General features: G+C 41.3%; 1 protein-coding gene across 2 annotated transcripts in view; it reads left to right on the top strand.

Annotated features, from left to right (window-relative positions):
• Window positions 1-235: 235 nt before the first annotated feature.
• CDADC1 (cytidine and dCMP deaminase domain containing 1) overlaps window positions 236-19,295 on the top strand; it is a 47,352-nt gene continuing 28,292 nt past the window's right edge. Inside the window, exons 1-4 of one of the 2 annotated variants that reach the window (XM_047755969.1) lie at window positions 236-844; window positions 1,570-1,667; window positions 12,754-12,828; window positions 15,795-15,972. In XM_047755969.1, coding sequence (XP_047611925.1) covers window positions 763-844; window positions 1,570-1,667; window positions 12,754-12,828; window positions 15,795-15,972 — 433 coding nt within the window. In that variant the 5' untranslated portion in view covers window positions 236-762. The remainder of the gene's footprint in view (window positions 845-1,569; window positions 1,668-12,753; window positions 12,829-15,794; window positions 15,973-19,295) is intronic. The other variant, XM_047755968.1, reaches the window with a different exon arrangement.

Genomic DNA, 19,295 nt, shown 5'->3' with positions numbered 1-19,295 from the left:
GTGATGGAAACCAGGCTCTGAGTCACTGGGGGAAGGAAGGGCTTCATTTTGAGTCCCGCCTAGGACAATTACAAAATAATAAAAAGAAATTGCACTGGACACAAATCCAAAATGCCACGTTCTTCTCAGATTTTCCAGGGGCCACTTCCTCCTACCCCCGTATTGTGCAATTCCCCACAATTACGGTTCCAACTCTCAGTTCCTCATGTGTTTAATAAGAAGCACAGCGTCCCTATGGTGGTCCCCGGCACTAAATTCCCTAGGACAGGCCGATCTCAGAGGATAGCAATCTGGACCGCCCAGCTCACCCCTCTTCGCCCCTCAAATTCTCTCAGACCACAGATGGGGCAGGTTCCCATTTCAATTCTCCTTCGCTCTCTGACCTAAACTCTCAAGCGCGCGCTGCCCTCATCAGCCTGTCAGAGCCTGCGCAACCTGGGACTTCGAGCCAAGACATCCTCAAGCGACCATACTTCAGCAAAACAACAGAGTCAAATACAAGCCTGCAACGACTTACTGCACAGCGTCTCCTACCTACCCGGTCGCCGGGAAAAGAGCGGCGCGGCGCCACGGCGGCCACGCTTCCCCGTGACGTCACACAAGGCGCCCGGAAATGGCGGCCGGGCTCCTACGTCATTGGGCTGCGTCGGGGTGGCGGTTGCTGTACAGTTGTTGGGAGGGGACGAGAGGTGGAGTAGCTGGGGCAAAGATCATGCCGAATAGCGACAGGTTTCCTGGACAGCAGAGACAGCTAGGCTGGGGATGAAAGAAGCAGGGCAGATGCAAAATCTGGAGAGCGCGGAGGCTGGGCGGTCAGTCAGCACCCAGACTGGCAGCATGACCGGTGAGTGCCTCGAACCTTGTTCCCGCCCCCCAGCCTTTCGCTCTCCTCTGTGCGTCTCCCGCGGTTTCACTCCCGGTCCCCGCTTGCCCTTCTATTCCAGTGTGTCCTATCTCCGCCCTGGGCGCGTCTCTCAGTCACCGGGATTCCTTGGCCTCGCTGCACAGGATTTTGAAGTTGCGCTCACTGCCCCCCTTTACTCTTCCTCCAGGATCTGGAGGTGGGATCTACGGGGATCGACGAGCCTGAAAATTCCCCCAACCTTGTTTTTGACTTGGTATCAAAATTAACCGCACGGGACACTTTCCTGTATTTCTTCTGCTTTACCTTCAAAGGTCACCGTATTTTTAGTTCTGTGTTCTAACTGCGGCCCTTGTTGCAACGTCTCATCACAGTCCAAAGTAAAACTTGCTCCACGATGACATCAGATGCAAGGAATTTTCATAACTTCTTTTGGATTGTTTCCATAGCTACCTTGATGAGTTATACTATTTTTTTCTGCCGGGTGACAGGGTCCAACTTTTGAAAGTGCCAGAGGAGATTGCTGGCAAGGCGGTTGATACCAGTCTCCTGCTAAGAAAGCACTTTGATTTTCCAGTACACAAATCCTTTTTCTCTGCCTCCTGTTAAAACAGCTGAACTAGGACTTCAGCACCCAAGTAGCATTGAGCTTAGTTCTTATTTTCATCGTTAGTAAATCTTTAAGATGTTTGCCCTTTCTTTTGTAGGTGAAATACCAAGGCTTTCTAAAGTCAACCTTTTCACTCTGCTCAGTCTCTGGATGGAGCTCTTCCCAGTAGTCGAAACCCAAAGACAAAAATCTCAGGTACAATTTGTTTCCTTAGGTAATTTTTTCTTCTTAGAAAAGCAACGGTCTAGAATTTGATTTTATTGCTCCAGTTTCTGTTACACTTAAAAACAAACTCAACAAGCCTTCAAATTTGCAAAATACCTCTGTGGTTTAGTGTGATACCTGTGGTTCATAGCTGTGATAGCTTCTCTTTCCAGTCTAAAACTGGAATAATTACCCTCTCAGACTGCCCTGTTCATCAGATATTGATAGCATTTTTATGTTGGTTTGGCTAAATAGATTGCTGTCTATACCACATAATTTATCACTCAATTGAATATGGTTGGTGTTTCATCTTGGTGTTTTTTTTTACCCTCTTCCACCAAACTAAATTGATGAAGAGAGAGACCCTGTCTCATTTCACTTGGTATACCTCTTAGCATCTCCTCTTATATCCATGAATGTTAATTGGTTTTGCTTCATGTAAGGAGTCTCTTTTTTGGATCTCAAAAAAGATGATCAAACAGATTTGGAATGTAAAATAAGGCTAATCATAAAAGCCAGTGTATTGGAAGTATGTACATTGTACATCTTTTCTTTTTTCTGTTCTTGGGGCAGCAAGGTGCTCCACTCTCATCATTTTCCTCCATGCTTGGAGTTAGGTTTCTTTTATACATGGAGCTTGTTTCTCGCCGTTTTGGTTTAGTAGATTTCAAAGTTTGGAAAATATTATTAGGCTAAGGTAAGTATTTCAGACGTTTTTAAAAACAGGAAAAAGAGGGAAAAATTATCTGTAGCTTCTCACCATTCTGACACTACGCTTTTGACATTTGGATATTTTCCTTCAATCTTTTGTTTTAAGCACAAGATTTTTTTCTTCCACTTACAAAGTAGTAATTATATTCTGCATAGGCTTGTTGAAGTTTCCAGTTTGCCAGTAATTCTGCTAAAAGGTTGCTTTAGATTTTCCACAGACACACTTTTTGTAAATCTTTAAATTTCCAGTGCTCTTATGAGGTCATTCATAATCATCTTTTGTTTGTTTATTTATTTATTTGCATGGAAGTTCCCGGGCCAGGGATCAAACCTACACCACAGCAACGACTCATGCTGCTGCAGTGAAAACGCAGCTGTGCCACAAGAAAACTCTCCTTTTTTTCTTTTTAATTTTTGATGTCTTTTTTTTTTTTTTAACTGTGGGTGAGGTTGTGTGTTTGACACTGGAGATACAAAAAGAAGGATGTGGTCCTTATCTTCTAATGGGGAAAAAACTAGGCATGTAAACAATTACGATATAATAGATGGTGGAGTCAAGCAGAAAGTAGAAGTAGAGATGCTACCAAGACTGAAGACTGAGGACCAGGTTTTCCACGGGGAAGTAAGGGAGGGAGTCACAGGGGAAGGTGCATTTGCACTGAGACATGAGGAATGAGTAGGTATTTGCCAAGCCGAGGCACTCCACACGAGCTTGAAGAGAGACTTTGTAGTCCTCATGTTGGAGGGTAAAATTGGGTAGAGGGAAGAGACTGGATGTGCGCTTAGAAAGGTAGGCAAAAGTCAGATCAGAAAAAACCTGTGCCTTGCAAGGGATTTAGATTTTGTCCTTTAAGTATAGGAATTGCATTGAAGAATTTTAATAGGGGATTAGGGAATTCACTTTTTTTTCATTAAGACTCTACTATTTTAGGAGTTCCCCTTGTGGCTCAACAGTAAAGAACCCGACTAGTATCCATGAGGGTGTGGATTCCATCCCTGGCCCTGCTCAGTGGGTTAACGTAAGTGGCTTACATTGCCGTAAGCTGTGCTGTAGGTCTCCAGTGCAGCTCAGATCTGGCATTGCTGTGGCTGTGGCTAGGCTGGCAGCTGCAGCTCAGATTCGCCCCCTAGCCTTGGGAACCTCCACATGCCGTGGGTGTGGCCCTAAATAAACAACTTCCGTATGCTGTAGATGCGGCCCTAAAAAGACAAAACAAACAACTACTATTTTAGAGCACTTTTAATTTCACAGCAAAATTGAGGGGAAAGAGAGTTCCTGTCATGGCTCAGTGGTTAATGAACCCGACTAGTGTCCATGGTCTTGCTCAATGGATTAAGGATCCGGCATTGCCGTGAGCCATGGTGTAGGTCTCCAGTGAAGCTCAAATGCAGCTCGAATCCCTTGTTGCTGTGGCTGTGGTATAGGCCAGCAGCTACAGCTCCGATTCAACCCCTAGCCTTGGGAATCTCCATATGCCATGGGTGCAGCCCTAAATGGACAAAAGACCAAAAAAAAATAATAATAATAATTGAGGGGAAAGAACAGAGACTTCCCATATACCCCTGTCTGCACTCATGAATAGCCTCCCCATTATCCACATCTTCCTCAAGCAGTACATTGATTCATTGTTATCACCCAAAGTCTACACTATGGTTCAGTCTTGCTATTGTACACTCTATGGATTTGGACAAAATATGATGATATATATGCATCATCATGATATGATACAGAGTATTTTCCTTGCCCTGAAAATTTCTTGGGCTCCACTTAGACATTCCTCCCCCACCCCACCCACAGGCAACCACTCATCTTTTACTGTCTCCAGTTTTGCCTTTTCCAGAATGTTATATAGTTGGAATCATATGGTGTATAGCTTTTTCAGTTTGGCTTCTTTCATTTAGTAATATGCTTTTAAGTTTCCTTCAGGTCTTTTCATGACTTGATAGTCCATTTTTAGCACTAAATCAGATTGCCTTGTCTGGATATACCACAATTTATTTAATCCATTCACCTTTGGAAGAACATCTTGGTTGCTTCCAAGTTATAGCAATTATGAATAAAGCTGCTGTAAACATCTGTGTACAGATTTTTGTGTGGTGATAAATTTTTAGCTTCTTTAGGCAAATACTAAGGAGCACAATTGTGCAAAGAGTATAGTAAGGATATGTTTAGAAACTGCCAGACTGTCTTACAAAGTGGCTGTACCATTTTGGATTCCCACCAGCAGTGAATAAGAATTCCTGTTGTTGGAGTTCCTCCTGTGGCACAGTGGGATCATTGGCATTTTGGGAGCACTGGGACTCAGGTTTGATCCCCAGCCTGGCACAGTGGGTTAAGGATCCAGCGTTGCTACAGCTGTGGTTTAGGTCACAACTTCAGCTCAGATCTGATCCTTGGCCCGAGAACTCCATATGCCCCCGATGGCCCCCCCTCTCTCCCCAAAAAAGGAAAAAACAAAAGAATTCCTGTTCTACATCCTCACCAGCATTTGGTGTTGTCAGTATTCTAAATTTTGGCCATTCTAATAGGAGCAGAGTAATATGTCATTGTTGTTTTACTTTGCAATTCCTTGATGACATCTGATGTGGTACATCTTTTGTATGCTTATTTCTGTCTGTACCTTCTTTAGTCAATTGTCTGTTAGGGTCTTTGGCCCATTTTTTAATCATGTTGTTTGTTTTCTTATTGTTGAGTTTTAAGACTTCATTATTTATTTATTTATTTTGTCTTTTTGTATTTACTAAGGCCGCACCCACGGCACATGAAGTTTCCCAGGCTAGAGGTCTAATTGGAGCTGTAGCTGCCAGGCTTCACCAGAGCCACAACAACGCCAGATCCGAGTCGAGCCACGTCTGCAACCTACACCACAGCTCACAGCAACGCTGGATCCCAAACCCACTGAGCAAGGCCAGGGATCAAACCTGCAACCCCATGGTTCCTAGTCAGATTCGTTAACCACTGAGCCACGATGGGAACTCCTTGTTTTTGCTTTTTGTCTTTTTGTATTTTCAAGATCAATCTTTTATCAGATATGTCTTTTACAAATATTTTCTCCTAGTCTGTGACTTGTTTTCTCGTTCTCTTGATGTTAACTTTTGCTGAGTAGTTTTAATTTTAATAAAGTCCGGCTTATCATTGATTTCTTTCATGCATCATGCCTTTGGTGTTATACTTAAAAAATCCATCACCATACTCAAGAGCATTTAGGATTTCTCCTATGTTATCTTCTGGGAGTGTTGTAGTTTTGTATTTTACATGTAGGCCTATGATTCCTTTTGAGTTAATTTTTGTGAAGGATGTAAAGTCTGTGTGTGGATAGGGAATTTACTTTTCATGATCATTTAAAGTCTTTTGGAGTGGTTTTCTCTCAATTACTGTGAGAATGTCTTATAACTAGAAAACATTATTTAAAATGTTATGCATTCGTATTCTCTATTTTTCAGCCATTCCCCTATGTTCCACCCTTGCTGCACATATTAGGGACTTTGAGAAAGCTCTTCATTTTCTTCGTGGAATTTTTACTTATTTATTTATTTTTGGGGGTCTTTTTAGAGCTGCACTTTTGTCATATGGAAGTTCCCAGGCTAGGGGTCGAATTGGAGCTGTAGCCACTGGCCTACACCACAGCCACAGCAACACCAGATCTGAGCCATGTTTGTGACCACAGCTCACAGCCACGCTGGATCCTTAACTCTCTGAGCAAGGCCAGGGGGTCAAACCTTCATCCTCCTGGGTACTAGTCAGATTCATTTCTGCTGAGCTACAACATAAACTCCTCTTCATGGATTTTGAAGTCTTTTATTCTTTCAACTTGTTCCTAGCTTAGTATTATTTTATGAAAGTAGAAGATTTCTAAACTGTTGGGTTTTTTGTTTGTCTTGAAGAAAGATTAGAAGCAAATGTTTAGAGATTGAAGCCTTTTAAAAGTGCATTTGAGAGTTCTCTTGTGGTTCAGCAGACTGAGGATCCAGTGTTGTCACTACTGTGGCTTAGGTTGCTGCTGTGGCATGGGTTTAGTCCCTGGCCTGGGAACTTCCATATGCCATTGGTGCAGCCAAAAAAAAAAAGTGCCTTTAAAAAGCTGGGCTTAAAAAAAAAGCTGGCCTTGGAGTTCCCATTGTAGTTCAGCGGTAACAAACCCAACTAGTATACATGAGGTTGTAGGTTTGATCCCTGGCCTTGCTCAGTGTGTCAGGAATCTGGTGTTGCTGTGGCTGTGGTGTAGGCCAGCAACTGTCGCTCTGATTCAACCCCTAGTCTGGGAGCTTCCATGTGCTGCAAGTGTGGCCCTAATAAGCAAAAAAAAAAAGAACTTTCCAAAGCAATGTTATTCAACCATGAGGTGGGAGGACATCCTGCCATTTGCAACACCATAAATAGACTTTGACCGCATTATGCTGAATGAGATAAGTCAGACAGAGAAAGACAAATACTGTGTGATCTCATTTTTAAGTGGAATTTGGGAAAGCCAGACTCAGAGAGAGTGAAATGGTGTTTACCATGGGCTAGGGTACAGGGGACAGGACAGATGTTGTTTAGGGGTATAAACATGAGTAGTAAATAAGCCCTGGAGATATGCCTAGTGCCTTTGAATGTCGATAACAATATTGTATTATAATCATCACATGTGCTAAGAGACCAGGACTTAGTTATTCCAACTACTAAAAAGCAGTGAGTAGTTAAGTAACCTGTGATAGAGGTGCAAATTATTGCTACAATGGCAATCATATTATAATATATGAATAAATTAATATGTTATACACCTTAATTTTACACAGCATTAATGTCAAATATATTTCCATTAAAAATAAATACATTAATTAAAAACTGGGCTTTTTAACAGATTGAGTAATAATTTTGAAGAACCTTTTTTAATTTTAATTTTTAATTAAAAATAATTTTTTTGGAGTTCCTGTCATGGCACAGTGGAAACAAATCCAACTAGGAACCATGAGGTTGCAGGTTTGATCCCTGGCCTTGCTCAGTGGGTTAAGGATCCAGTGTTGCCGTGGCTCTGGTGTAGGCCGGCAGCTGTAGCTCTGATTGGACCCCTAGCCTGGGAACCTCCATATGCTGCAGGTACAGCCCTGAAAAGACAAAAGACAGAAAATAAATAAATAAATTTTGGGGGGCTGCACCTGCAGCATCTGAACATTCCAGAGCCAGGGATGGCACCTGTACCACAGCGGCAACTCAAGCTGCTGCAGCGACAATACCAGATCCTTAACCTGCTACACTACAAGAGAGCTCCTAAAGAATCATTTTTTAGTAATCAAGATTTGGTCTCATTTTAATCCATTCACACATACCACACACGCACGTGCACATGCACACGCACACGCACATACATTAGAATCCTGTGTTAAAATTGAATTATTTTTCAACAGATGGGTATTAAATAAATAGTTCCACTACAAATTGCACATGATGCTCTTAGGGTTAAGTAAGATCTTTTTCCTATTAAGAGAAGAAAATATTCTTTAAGCTAAAGTAATAAATTTGTTTCACTTAAATTGTTTATTCTGCTTTTGCTCTACCAAGTAAGTCAGAGAAACTGTAAGGTGCAGTTTGACATGTACTTGTGTTGGGAACATTGCTCTTGACAAACCTTTGTCTTTTTAAAAGTAAAATATTTTTGGGAGTTCCCGTCGTGGCTCAGTGGTGAACGAATCTGACTAGGAACCAATGAGGTTGCGGGTTTGATTCCTGGCCTTGCTCAGTGGTGAACGTATCTGACTAGGAACCAATGAGGTTGCGGGTTTGATTCCTGGCCTTGCTCAGTGGGTTAAGGATCCAGCATTGCCGTGAGCTGTGGTGTAGGTCACAGATGCAGCTTGGATCCCGCGTTGCTGTGGCTCTGGCGTAGGCTGGTGGCTACAACTCCAATTCGACCACTAGCCTGGGAACCTCCATATGCCACGGGAGCAGCCCTAGAAAAGGCAAAAAGACAAACAAACAACAACAAAAAAGTAAAATATTTTTGTGTTTTAAGAAAGTAATATATGTTTATTATTTGTGAAATATACAGAAGAAAAAAAAATCCATTGTAATTTCACCACGTATAGACGGCTAATGTTTTTGTGTTGTTTCTCAATCTTTTTTTCTCTATTTCCTTTTACTCATTTGATACCAATTAATTCTGGATCCTGCCCTTTTCACTTAAAGTAGGAAAGTGCTCGTGGTGTAATACTGTTATAAACACTGGAGTGGCAACGTAGTCTAGTGGTTTGGGAGTAGCCAGTGGTTTTGCAGTTAGTGCCTGGGTTCCGATCTTGGCTCCACCCCTTACTAGTTGTGTAACCTTGGGTGAGTTTACTTTACCTCTGTGTCAACTTCCTCATCTGTAGAATGGAATGTTACTGGTACTTACTACATGGAGCTTTTATATAATGCCTCGCTTATGCTATGTACTATATGTGCTTGTTACTTTTATTTTATTTTAAAAATTCAGTTTATTTAAACATTTTTGGCAGTTGACCAGTTTCTTCCACCCCTACCCCTACCTTTGTCAGCTACAAGTTTGTTCTCTGTGTATAAGCTTGGGAGATTTGTTTGTTTGTTTGTTTTTAGACCCCACATATAAGAGAAATTGTATAGTATTTATCTTTGTCTGACTTATTTCACTTAGCATAAAGCCCTCGAGATCCCTCTGTGTTCTTGCGGATGGCAAGATTTCATTATGTTTTATGACTAAATAATATTCTGGGGTGTGTGTGTGTGTACCACAGTTTCTTTATCTGTTCATCTGTTGATGGATACTTAGATTGTTTCTATGTTTTGGCTATTGTAAATAATGCTGCAGTGAACATCAGGGGTGCATATAGCTCTTCAGGTTGGTTTTTTCATCTTCTTTGGATAAATGTCCAGAAGTGAAACTGCTGGATCATATGGTAGTTCTAGTTATAACTTCTAGAGGAACCTCTATACTGTTTTCCATTACGCTTAAGCCCTTTTACACTCCCTCCAACAGTGCACAAGGGTTCCCTTTTCGCCACATCCTCACCAACACTTGATAACTTCTGGTCTTCTTGATAATAGCCATTATAACAGGTGTGAAGTGAGACCTTATTGTGGTTTTGATTTTCATTTCCCTGATGATTAGTGAGGTAGAGCATCTTTTCGGGTACCTGTGGCCATTGTGTATATCTTCTTTGGAATACGTCCATTCAGATCTTCTGCCCATTTTTTAATTGTATTTGTTGGGTTTTTGCTATTGAGCTGTGTGAGTTCTTTATGTATTTTATTTTATTTTTAAAAATTTTTGTTTTTTATTTTTTGGCTTTTTAGGGCCACACCCGCAGCATATGGAGGTTCCTAGGCAAGGGGTCAAATCAGAGCTGGAGCCACTGGCCTATGCCAAGCTGTAGTAGCACCAGATCCAAGCCACTTCTGTGACCTACACCACAGCTCACGGCAACACCAGATCCTTAACCCACTAAGTCAGGCTAGGAATCGAACCTGTGTCCTCATGGATGCTAGTCAAATTAGTTTCCACTGAGCCCCAGTGGGAACTCCTATACATTTTAGATATTAGTCTTTTGTCAGGTGATTTGCATATATTTTCTACCATTCAATAGATTGCCTTTTTTCATTTTCTTATAGTTTCTTTTGCTGTGCAAAAGCTTTTTCGTTTGTTATATTCTCACTTGTTTATAAACTTTTGCTTTTGTGGCTTTTACTTTTGGTGTCAGATTCAAAAAATTGCCAAAACCTATGTCAAGGAACTTACCATCTGTTTTCTTCTGGGAGTTTTATGGTTTTTATTATCATTTCACTGTCATCTTAATGATTATATAACAGTGCATTGTATCAATGTAACATGTCCCCTTATTATTGTACATTTAAATGGTCTATAATATTTTTACCAGCCTTAGGGAATTATTAACTACAACTGCTTCTGACTATGACTGCTGTTTAGAGTTTTCTGTGTTAAATATTTACACTATATGGGTGTGCCTTGAAGATTGTTCAGGAAGGTATATACTGAGTATATGGAGTAAGAATTTTTAATAATCCAGCCTAAAACTAGATAAATGAGTGGGAGAGAAACTAATTATTAATGAGACTTCCAAGGGAAAAAACCCACAATTAAAAAGTTTTAGAAGTGTACTATTGAACATGGCTGTCATTTAAAAATAATTATCTCTCCTGTTGGTTCATAGTTTTACATTTTAGTTAAGTAAGACTTATTCAAGTTGCCCGAATATTATGTTAGTAAGAATTATAATAACTGCATTGTTCCCTCATATTTCTCTGTACATCATATACTCCCAGCTCTTCCCATTGTGTCCTTTGGTACCTTGTTTTTATGCTAAAAGACCTCACATGCTTTTCTAGAGCAGAATTCCTGTAGCATAATGGCGAGGACAGTGGATTTGGGGCTCAGATCCATGCTTACCCCTTCATGAGCTATGTGACCATGGTGGAGCTATTTAATCTCTCTCCACAGTTTCTTCATTTGGAAAAAGGGAATAACCATAGCTACTTCATAAAGGTGTGAGTATTAAATGAGCTAATTTAGGGCCTAATACGTGGTAAACACTCGGTAAAAGTGAGGTGTTACTGCTGTCACACGCGTGTTCATCATCATCATCATCACTGTTGCCACGGCACCCCTCACTTCACTGCCAGCATCGTTGCTTCCTCCCCTTCCTCTTCTGCCTGAACATTCCCAGAACATGGCTTTTCTTGTAAACGTCTTAAAAGTTACCCCTTTTCTAGTGTCCAGCACTTGTTTCAGAAGACTAAGAGGTCAACCTTCACCGAGTTTGCCATTCCTACTTTGAAACTTTCTCCAGTAAGGAGTTCCTGTTGTGACGCAGCGGAAACGAATCCGACTAGGAACCATGAGGTTGCGGGTTCGATCCCTGGCCTCGCTCAGTGGGTTAAGGATCCAGCGTTGCCGTGGGCTGTAGTGTAGGTCGCAGACGCGGTTCCGATGTGGCATTGCTGTGGCTCTGGCGTAGGCCAGAGGCAACAGTTCCGATTAGACCCCTAGCCTGGGAACCTCCACATGCCATGGGTGCGGCCCTCAAAAGACAAAAAAAAAAAAAAAAAAAGGAAAAGAGACCTTCTCCAATGTATTACATATCCCGCCTGTGGTGAGGCTCACAGAATCCTGCTGTTTCACCCTGTCATCACCTTACCTTATAGTAACGTTATTGTGTTCATAAATCTTACACTCTGTAATACTTACATCCTAAGCAACGATGTTTATGGCTGGCGCATAGCAAGGGTTCAATAATTATTTATTGAATTAATAAATGAAGAATAAATCTGCTGTGAACATTGTGTTTAAAAGCTGGTTGAATGGATGGATGGATGAATGAATTTATCCTTTGTCTCAAAACTTTCTACTTCAAGTTTTACCCCGCCCCCCTTCTTTGGCTGCCCTGTGGCATATGGAGTTCCAGGCCAGAGATCAGACCCATGCTGCAGTTGTGGCCTACACTGCAGCTGCAGCAACACCAGATCCTTAACCCACTGTGCCAGGCCAGGAATTGAACCTGTGTCCCAGCACTCCAGAAAGGACACAGGTAAAAAAAAGTTTTACTTTTAGAGTAGACTTACGGACATTCCTGTGTTAGCTTTGACAAAGTTCATGGCTTCAAATGACACAGATTTATATTCTTAGAGTTCTGTAGGTCACAGATCCAAAATAGATCTCACGAGGCTAAAGTCGAAGTGTTGGCAGGACTGCATTCCTTCTAGGGAACAATCAGTTTCCTTAGCTTTTCCAGCTTCTAGAGGCTGCCTACATTCGTTGGCTCCCATCTTCAGTGCCAGCAATGGTGGAATGAGTCTTTGTCATGTTGCATCACTCTGACCCTCACTCTCCTGCCTCCCTCTTTTACTTATAAGGACCCTTGTGATTACGTTGGGCCCACCCAGATCATCCAGGTCAAGCTATTCATCTCAAGATGATGAGCAGCCTTAATTCCATATGCAGCCCTGCAAGTAATAGCCACAGGCTCCAGGGGGTCTTTGGGCAGCCGTTATTCTGCCTACCACAATCCATATCTCATACCCTTGCTACAGAGTTCCTTACCTTCCCAATGCCAGATAATTTACCTCTGCCCCCCTTTCGTTCTTCATACCCATAGCCACACTCAGATTGCTCAAAACGGCCCCATCTCTGAAAACTTAAACTACAGAATTTTATTTTTAGTTCTGTGTTTTGGAAAAGTATGTTGGGGCCAGGTTAAGTAGTCCGAACTTGAACCTGAACAAAGCAGGAAGTCATTGCAGAGTTTCATCAAGAAAAAAAAATGAATGGCTACAGCCAAAAAAACCTTTAAATATAGGAAATATTGAGTTAATCATATGTCTTGCTAATCTTTTTTTTTTCCTTAATCTTTTTATTAGGAAAAAGAGGAGGGAAAGCATGGACCCTTAGGAGATAATGAAGAGATGGCCAGAGTATCTACTGATAAAAAACAGGTAAATTTTTATGATTTTTTAAAAAGACATAAGTGCTCGTAATAACACAGCAAAAGGAATGGTATAAAGTACAATAAAAGTCCCTTTTATACTCAAGTTCTCCGTTCCTACTTCCAAGAGAGTTTTTGTATATTCTTCTAAAAATTATGCATTTCCAAGACTGTACATGTCTCTCCAAAGGTGGGGCTGGAGGAGAGAACAGAGTATTAAGTATTGTACAATACATTCCTACAACTTGCTCTTTTTAAAAAAAATTTCAAATCTCACACTTGGCACCTTCCCCTCTAAGTTCATATAGATGTTGAGAAACACTCTTGCATGTTCTCTCAGACTCCAACACATCCTGCTGGTCTTGCCAAGAATGCAAGGCCCTAACTGTTCTTTGCCTAGGCCATTTCTCAGAATTGTGTTTGCCGCAAGCAACCTTGAGGGTTGAGGTACTATCTTCTCCTGAAATGGAGAACGGATTTGCTGACCCTTTGAGATAAAACACAGCCGAATTCCTCTCCTGTAACACAACGCACTTCACATCCAGGAATCCGTGTGAGTCCATCTGCACTACCCCTGTGGGGCTTGTAGGCGGGGAGCCATCCCACACAGGACGCTCACACGGCTTGCTGTGCTGCGAACCCCAGACCCAGGAGGTTCATGTCTTCTGCTAGCATCCAAGAAACAATAGCAGGCCAACTACTGGCTTGGAAGTAGAGTAGATCAAAGCCCAGACCTGACAAGATGAACCTTGTTCTCTTTCATATTGCATAGTGTATCCTTGCTATTTTAATCCTTTGAGTTTTCCAGAGAGATTCTGATTCAGTGGGTATGAAGTGGAGCCAAAACATGTATATTTTGAAAAAAAGTTACCCTGATGATTCTGGTGTACATTCCTGGAGATTTTCTGATTGTTTCTGAGAACGAGTCTCTAAAATGCCCAGCAAGAATATAGAAATAATTTATTTTAAAATATTTAGGAGTTCCCGTCGTGGCGCAGTGGTTAACGAATCCGACTAGGAACCATGAGGTTGCGGGTTCGGTCCCTGCCCTTGCTCAGTGGGTTAACGATCCGGCGTTGCCGTGAGCTGTGGTGTAGGTCGCAGACACGGCTCGGATCCCGAGTTGCTGTGGCTCTGGCGTAGGCCGGCGGCTACAGCTCCGATTCGACCCCTAGCCTGGGAAACTCCATATGCCGCGGGAGCGGCCCAAAGAAATAGCAAAAAGACAAAAAAATAAAAAAATAAAAAATAATAAAATATTTAGATGTTTTTAATTACTAAGAAAGGCAAAAGGGAAAAAGTAGTGACTCGCCAGTTAAGTAAACGTGCTAGTGTTCACATGCTAAACACACTGTCCTCTTTTGCCTGTGTTTTCGTGTAAAACTGTGACTAGGATTACATAGCCGACTTGCCAAGATATGAGTAAAATGAAGCAAAGTCAGGATCTAGAACAGTGCTTCTCTGCAAATATTCCGTCTTCTGGGAGTTGCAGTAAGTGGAAGTACTGAAATGGAATGCAACTTAGACTTTTATTGGTTTGGTTTTATTTTAGGTTTGGGATGAATAAATCCTGGTCTCAAACTGGATATTTTGGACTTAGCTAGAAACAAAATGGGAAAAAAAAAAAATGTTTTCTGAAATGAAAAGGGCTCTAGACAAAGAAAGTGATAAATTTAGCCTAAAAGATTGTTCAGTTAAAAAAATGAATTGATAGTATGCCTCCCATTCTTTAGAAATGACTTTTTAAAAAGTTTTGTAGCCAGGGTTTCTAGCTTTATTTCTGTCTACTTAACTACTTAGAAAATCTAAGGCTAAAATCATTTAATTGCAGCCATTTCTATTGGCCACAATTGATTCAGCTTAATAATATAAGCTCAAGTCTGCTGATTTTTTTTTTTTTTTGGACACCCCTGTGGCATATGGAAGTTCCCAGACTAGGGGCTGAATTGGAACTACAGCTGCTGGCCTACACCACAGCCACAGCAGCTTGGATCTGAGCCTCGGATGTGACCTGCACCACAGCTCCAGCAATGCTGGATCCCTGACCCACTGAGCGAGGCCAGGGATCCAACCCGAATCCTCATGGATATTAGTCAGATTTGTTTCCGCTGAGCCACTACAGGAACTCCCTGCTGAGATTTTTTTTTCTTTGGCCAGGCCCATGGCATGTGAAAGTTCCTGGGCCAGGGACTGAACTCAAGCCACAGCAGTGATAATGCCAAAACCTTAAGCACGAGGCCACCAGGAAACTCATGAGATCTTTTGATAAGACCGCATCATTGATAGTTTTTTTTTTTATTTATTGAAACTTGCTGGAGTTATTTAGAAGTAGATACTAACATACACTTTGTGTTTAAGGAACGTTAAAAATCTTAAGAAACTTTGGGGTGGGAGGTAAAAGTGTTCAAAGTAAATTTAAAGCTTATTTACATTAAATTAATTTGATTATGTATTTATTATGTTTTGGCCACACCCCCAGCATATAGAGTTCCAGGCCAGGGACTGTATCGAAGCCGCAGCCCTGATGCGGGATGACCTCTGCTGTAGTTCTCTGCCTTGTACTGCTTCTGGGTCTTTCAGAAAATCGTGTAAACTCTCTGGGGTTCACTTACCCATGTGTAAAAATCACAGGGTTTTTCCTTTTATTTAGAAGCTTAATATTAAATAGTCTGAGACTTAATGCTAGAAGAAACAAGTCAAATTGACTTGGTTCTTGCTCTTTACTAGGTTAAAATATATTATTTTTTACTGGGATAAATGTATGATAATTGAATGTTTAATTGTTTGGTTTAGAAAGCTTAGATTTCGAAAATTTCTGGTATAACATCAACATTAAACTTTAGGAAAAATTTTGAACATTTTGAGAAATGTGTTTTGATCATTTTAGTAATAAATCAATTATAATCCATGATATGCTCATTAAATGTTAAAACTAATCACATAAATTATAAATTATTATTTTGTATCTTAACGTAGGTGAAGAGAACTGGTCTCGTGGTCGTAAAAAACATGAAAATTGTTGGTCTCCACTGTTCTAGTGAAGATTTACATGCTGGGAAAATTGCTCTGATAAGACATGGGTCAAGGCTGAAAAACTGTGATCTTTATTTTTCCAGAAAACCATGTTCTGCTTGTTTGAAAATGATTGTAAATGGTAAGTGCAAACAAGGCCTTTGTTGGGGATTAATAGCATTTATCTTAGAACAAAGTAAGTGGGAACAAATTGCCTAAACTCCACTGAGATAATTTAGAAATGTAAATATATATCTGAAGACAGTTTGATATCTATAAGAAGGAAAGTCAGAAAATAGGGATTTTGGTCTCAGCTCTGTCACTAACTAGCTAGGTGACCATTCTTGAATTGGTAGACTAATACTAGCTGCTATCGCAAAAAACACCGAAATTTCGGTGGCTTAAACTAGATGCTCATCACCCGTGTAATAGTCCAGTGCAGGTGTTGGTGAACAGCAGACAGCTCTTCTCCATGTGGTTGATTCATGGGCCTAGGCATTTTCTGTCTTATTGCTACTGTCATCCCTTCGAGCCTTGAGTCTTCTGCATCTAGAGATAGAAAGAGTAGAGAAGCATACCTGCTTCCTAAAAATCCTGGCCTGAAAGTCAAGCTATCATTTGTGTTCGTATCCACCGTGGAAACTGTATTTCCTGGCGGGGCAGCTATCTCCCAGTGACTTCTCTACCCTTTGGAAGGAGGAGCACAAATTATTAATGTGCAGCTCTCCATCCCTGCCACACCAGACCACTCACTAAACCTCTGTGCTTATGATTCTACTTTGTACACAGGTAAGCATTCAGACCATTCTCCAATTTAAAAAATACCGTATCTTTTCGGGACTTCCTGGTGATGCACTGCATTGAAGACCCAGCATTGTCACTGCTCTGGGGTCAGTGCTGTGGTGTGAGTTTGATCCCTGACCCAGGAACTTCCACATGTGATGGACACAGCCAAAAAAACCAAAAAAAAACATATATATATATATAGTCTTTTTTACTTAGGCACTTATGAATTATATATTTGGTCTTTATTCCATTCTGAGCACAAAGCAACTAAAATCCTTTTAATTTCCTGAATGATCAGCATGATAAAGGTGTCTTTTGTTGTTCATATCAAGTCCATTTCAACCACTACTGAGTTTATATCAATGAGGTAACCTTTGGGAATCCCAGAATGGTCTGGTTGCCAAGGAAACCACCCAGGTGATTAGAAGTGCCACGAACTAAACTTTCAACTTTATCCCCCTAGACCTCTGAGGAGGAGGCCAAACCCAATTTAGTGTAACACATCATCTGATAGCAAATGAGTAATACAGGCTGAAAGTGGTATATGAGCTCAGAGGAGAAATAGTGATCCCTGCAGGTTGGCGTGTCATGAAAAGCTGGGGCTTAAGCTGGATCTTCATGGATCAGATGTAGAGGAGGAAGAACATATTTCTGGTCAGGGGGACAACACATGTGGGGTCGTCAGGTTATGAGAAGCAAGGTTCTAGAGGTCAGCGTTTGAAGTGGAAATTATTCTTGCAGAGAATAGTGGCAGATAGATTATAATGATAGGTTGGGGCTTTAGTGGAGACCTTTGAAAGACTGCCTGGCCTTTGGGCTTTATCTTATAGACCTCTTTCCTAAACGTGTTTTGAGGAAGAACTGTTTTTGTTTATATCAAAGTCTTAAGAGGAAGAGTTCCCTTGTGGCTCAGGGCATTAAGGATCCAGCATCGTCACTGCAGCAGCTCAGGACGCTGCTGTGGTGCTGGTTCATTCCCTGACCTGGGAACCTCCAGATGCCATGGGTGTGGCCAAAAAAAAGTTAAGAGTAATGATCTGATCAGTGATGAGAGCTGCCCTGAGCTACAGGTGGAAGCGATAGAGGAAATGGTCACGTGGCCAGAGCCTCCTGGCCTGCGACAAGTATTTCAAGCAGGTAGGTAGCTGTCTATGATAAGTTATTAGATTCTGTAGTCTTTTCCCTGAAGAGAGAAGATAAGCGTGATAGTGGGGGCGGGGGCAGTTTTTTCTCCTTTTCCCAGTAAACTGAGCAGACTGGATATTCATTTTATCATTTGTGTTAATTGACTTATAATTCCTGTTACAGATAATGTGGAGCCATTGAAGGCTTTTGAACAGGATGTAACATGATTAAGACAGTTGTTTTTTGTTGTTAATGAATTAGAACATGGGAAGATAAGTTAAGAGCTTGATTAATAGCCTGTTGCATTAGGTAAGGTGTAAAATAGGTCAGGAAGTTCCTGTTGTGATTCACTGGGTTAAGAACCTGACCAGCGTCTGTGAGGATGTGGGTTTGATCTCTAGCCTTGCTCAGTGGGTTAAGGATCTGGCATTGCTGCAAGCTGAAGCATAGGTCACAGATGCAGCTTGGATTTAGTGTTGCTGTGGCTGTGACAAGGACCGATGGCTGTGGCTCTGATTTGACCCCCAGCAACTTCCATATGCAGAGAGTGTAGTCCTAAAAAGAAAAAAAAAATAGGGTTCAGGTGGTGGCATTGATCTAGAAAGGAAACCAAACATTTTTTGACTGATCGCTTCTAGAATCAAGAGAAAAGAATGAGTGAAAATTGTGTCTTGCTCTGAGTCGCCTATGGTTGAAGTACTCTTAGTAGCCTAAGAACCAAGAATTTAAAAATAGGGGAGTGCAGATCTTTTAGCACTGCTTGATGTCTTTGAGTTCACATGTTTAAAACTGACAAGAGAGATGATGAAGTGTGGAAAATCAGAAAGGACGTGCAATGGAAATGTTTTTATGGTATTAGAACCATATATAAATAAAATTGCTATGTTTGATTAGGCTTATATATTTTCTAGTTATCTTGGAAAGGGGCATGGTTTAACCCCATGCTATAGCTAACATACTTTAGTTATATTATAATTACTGTTACCTCAGCTACCAAGCAAACATTTCTTTTTTTTGTCCTTAGGGCCACAGTTATGGCATATGGAAGTTCCCAGGTTGAATTGGAGCTTCAGCTGCTGGCCTGTGCCACAGCCACAGCAACACCGTATCCAAGCCACATCTGCGACCTACGGCACAGATTTCGGCAGTGTGGAATCCTTAACCCACTGAGTGATGCCAGGGATCAAACCCACATCCTCATGGATACAGGTCAGGTTCTTAACCCACTAAGCCACAATGGGAACTCCATGCCCTTTAATATAGCAGTACAAAAAGTTTGTTGATGTGTTTTTAGATTCCACATTTTAATTCACATCTGTCCCTTCTCAAAATTTTATGTAATGTGAAAGAAGAATATTCGTAATTATCTGAAATGGCTGTTAAAATACTCCTTTTTATTTTTTGTCTTTGTCTTTTTATGGCCACACCCAAGGCATAGAGAGGTTCCCAGGCTAGGGGTCCATTCGGAGCCGCAGCCGCTGGCCTACACCACAGCCACAGCAACACGGGATCCAAGCCACATCTGTGACCTACACCACAGTCCATGGAAACACC

This window comes from Phacochoerus africanus, chromosome 13 (genome assembly GCF_016906955.1).
Source record: "Phacochoerus africanus isolate WHEZ1 chromosome 13, ROS_Pafr_v1, whole genome shotgun sequence".
Taxonomy (NCBI): domain Eukaryota; kingdom Metazoa; phylum Chordata; class Mammalia; order Artiodactyla; family Suidae; genus Phacochoerus; species Phacochoerus africanus.
This window is presented reverse-complemented; position numbering and strand designations above follow the sequence as displayed.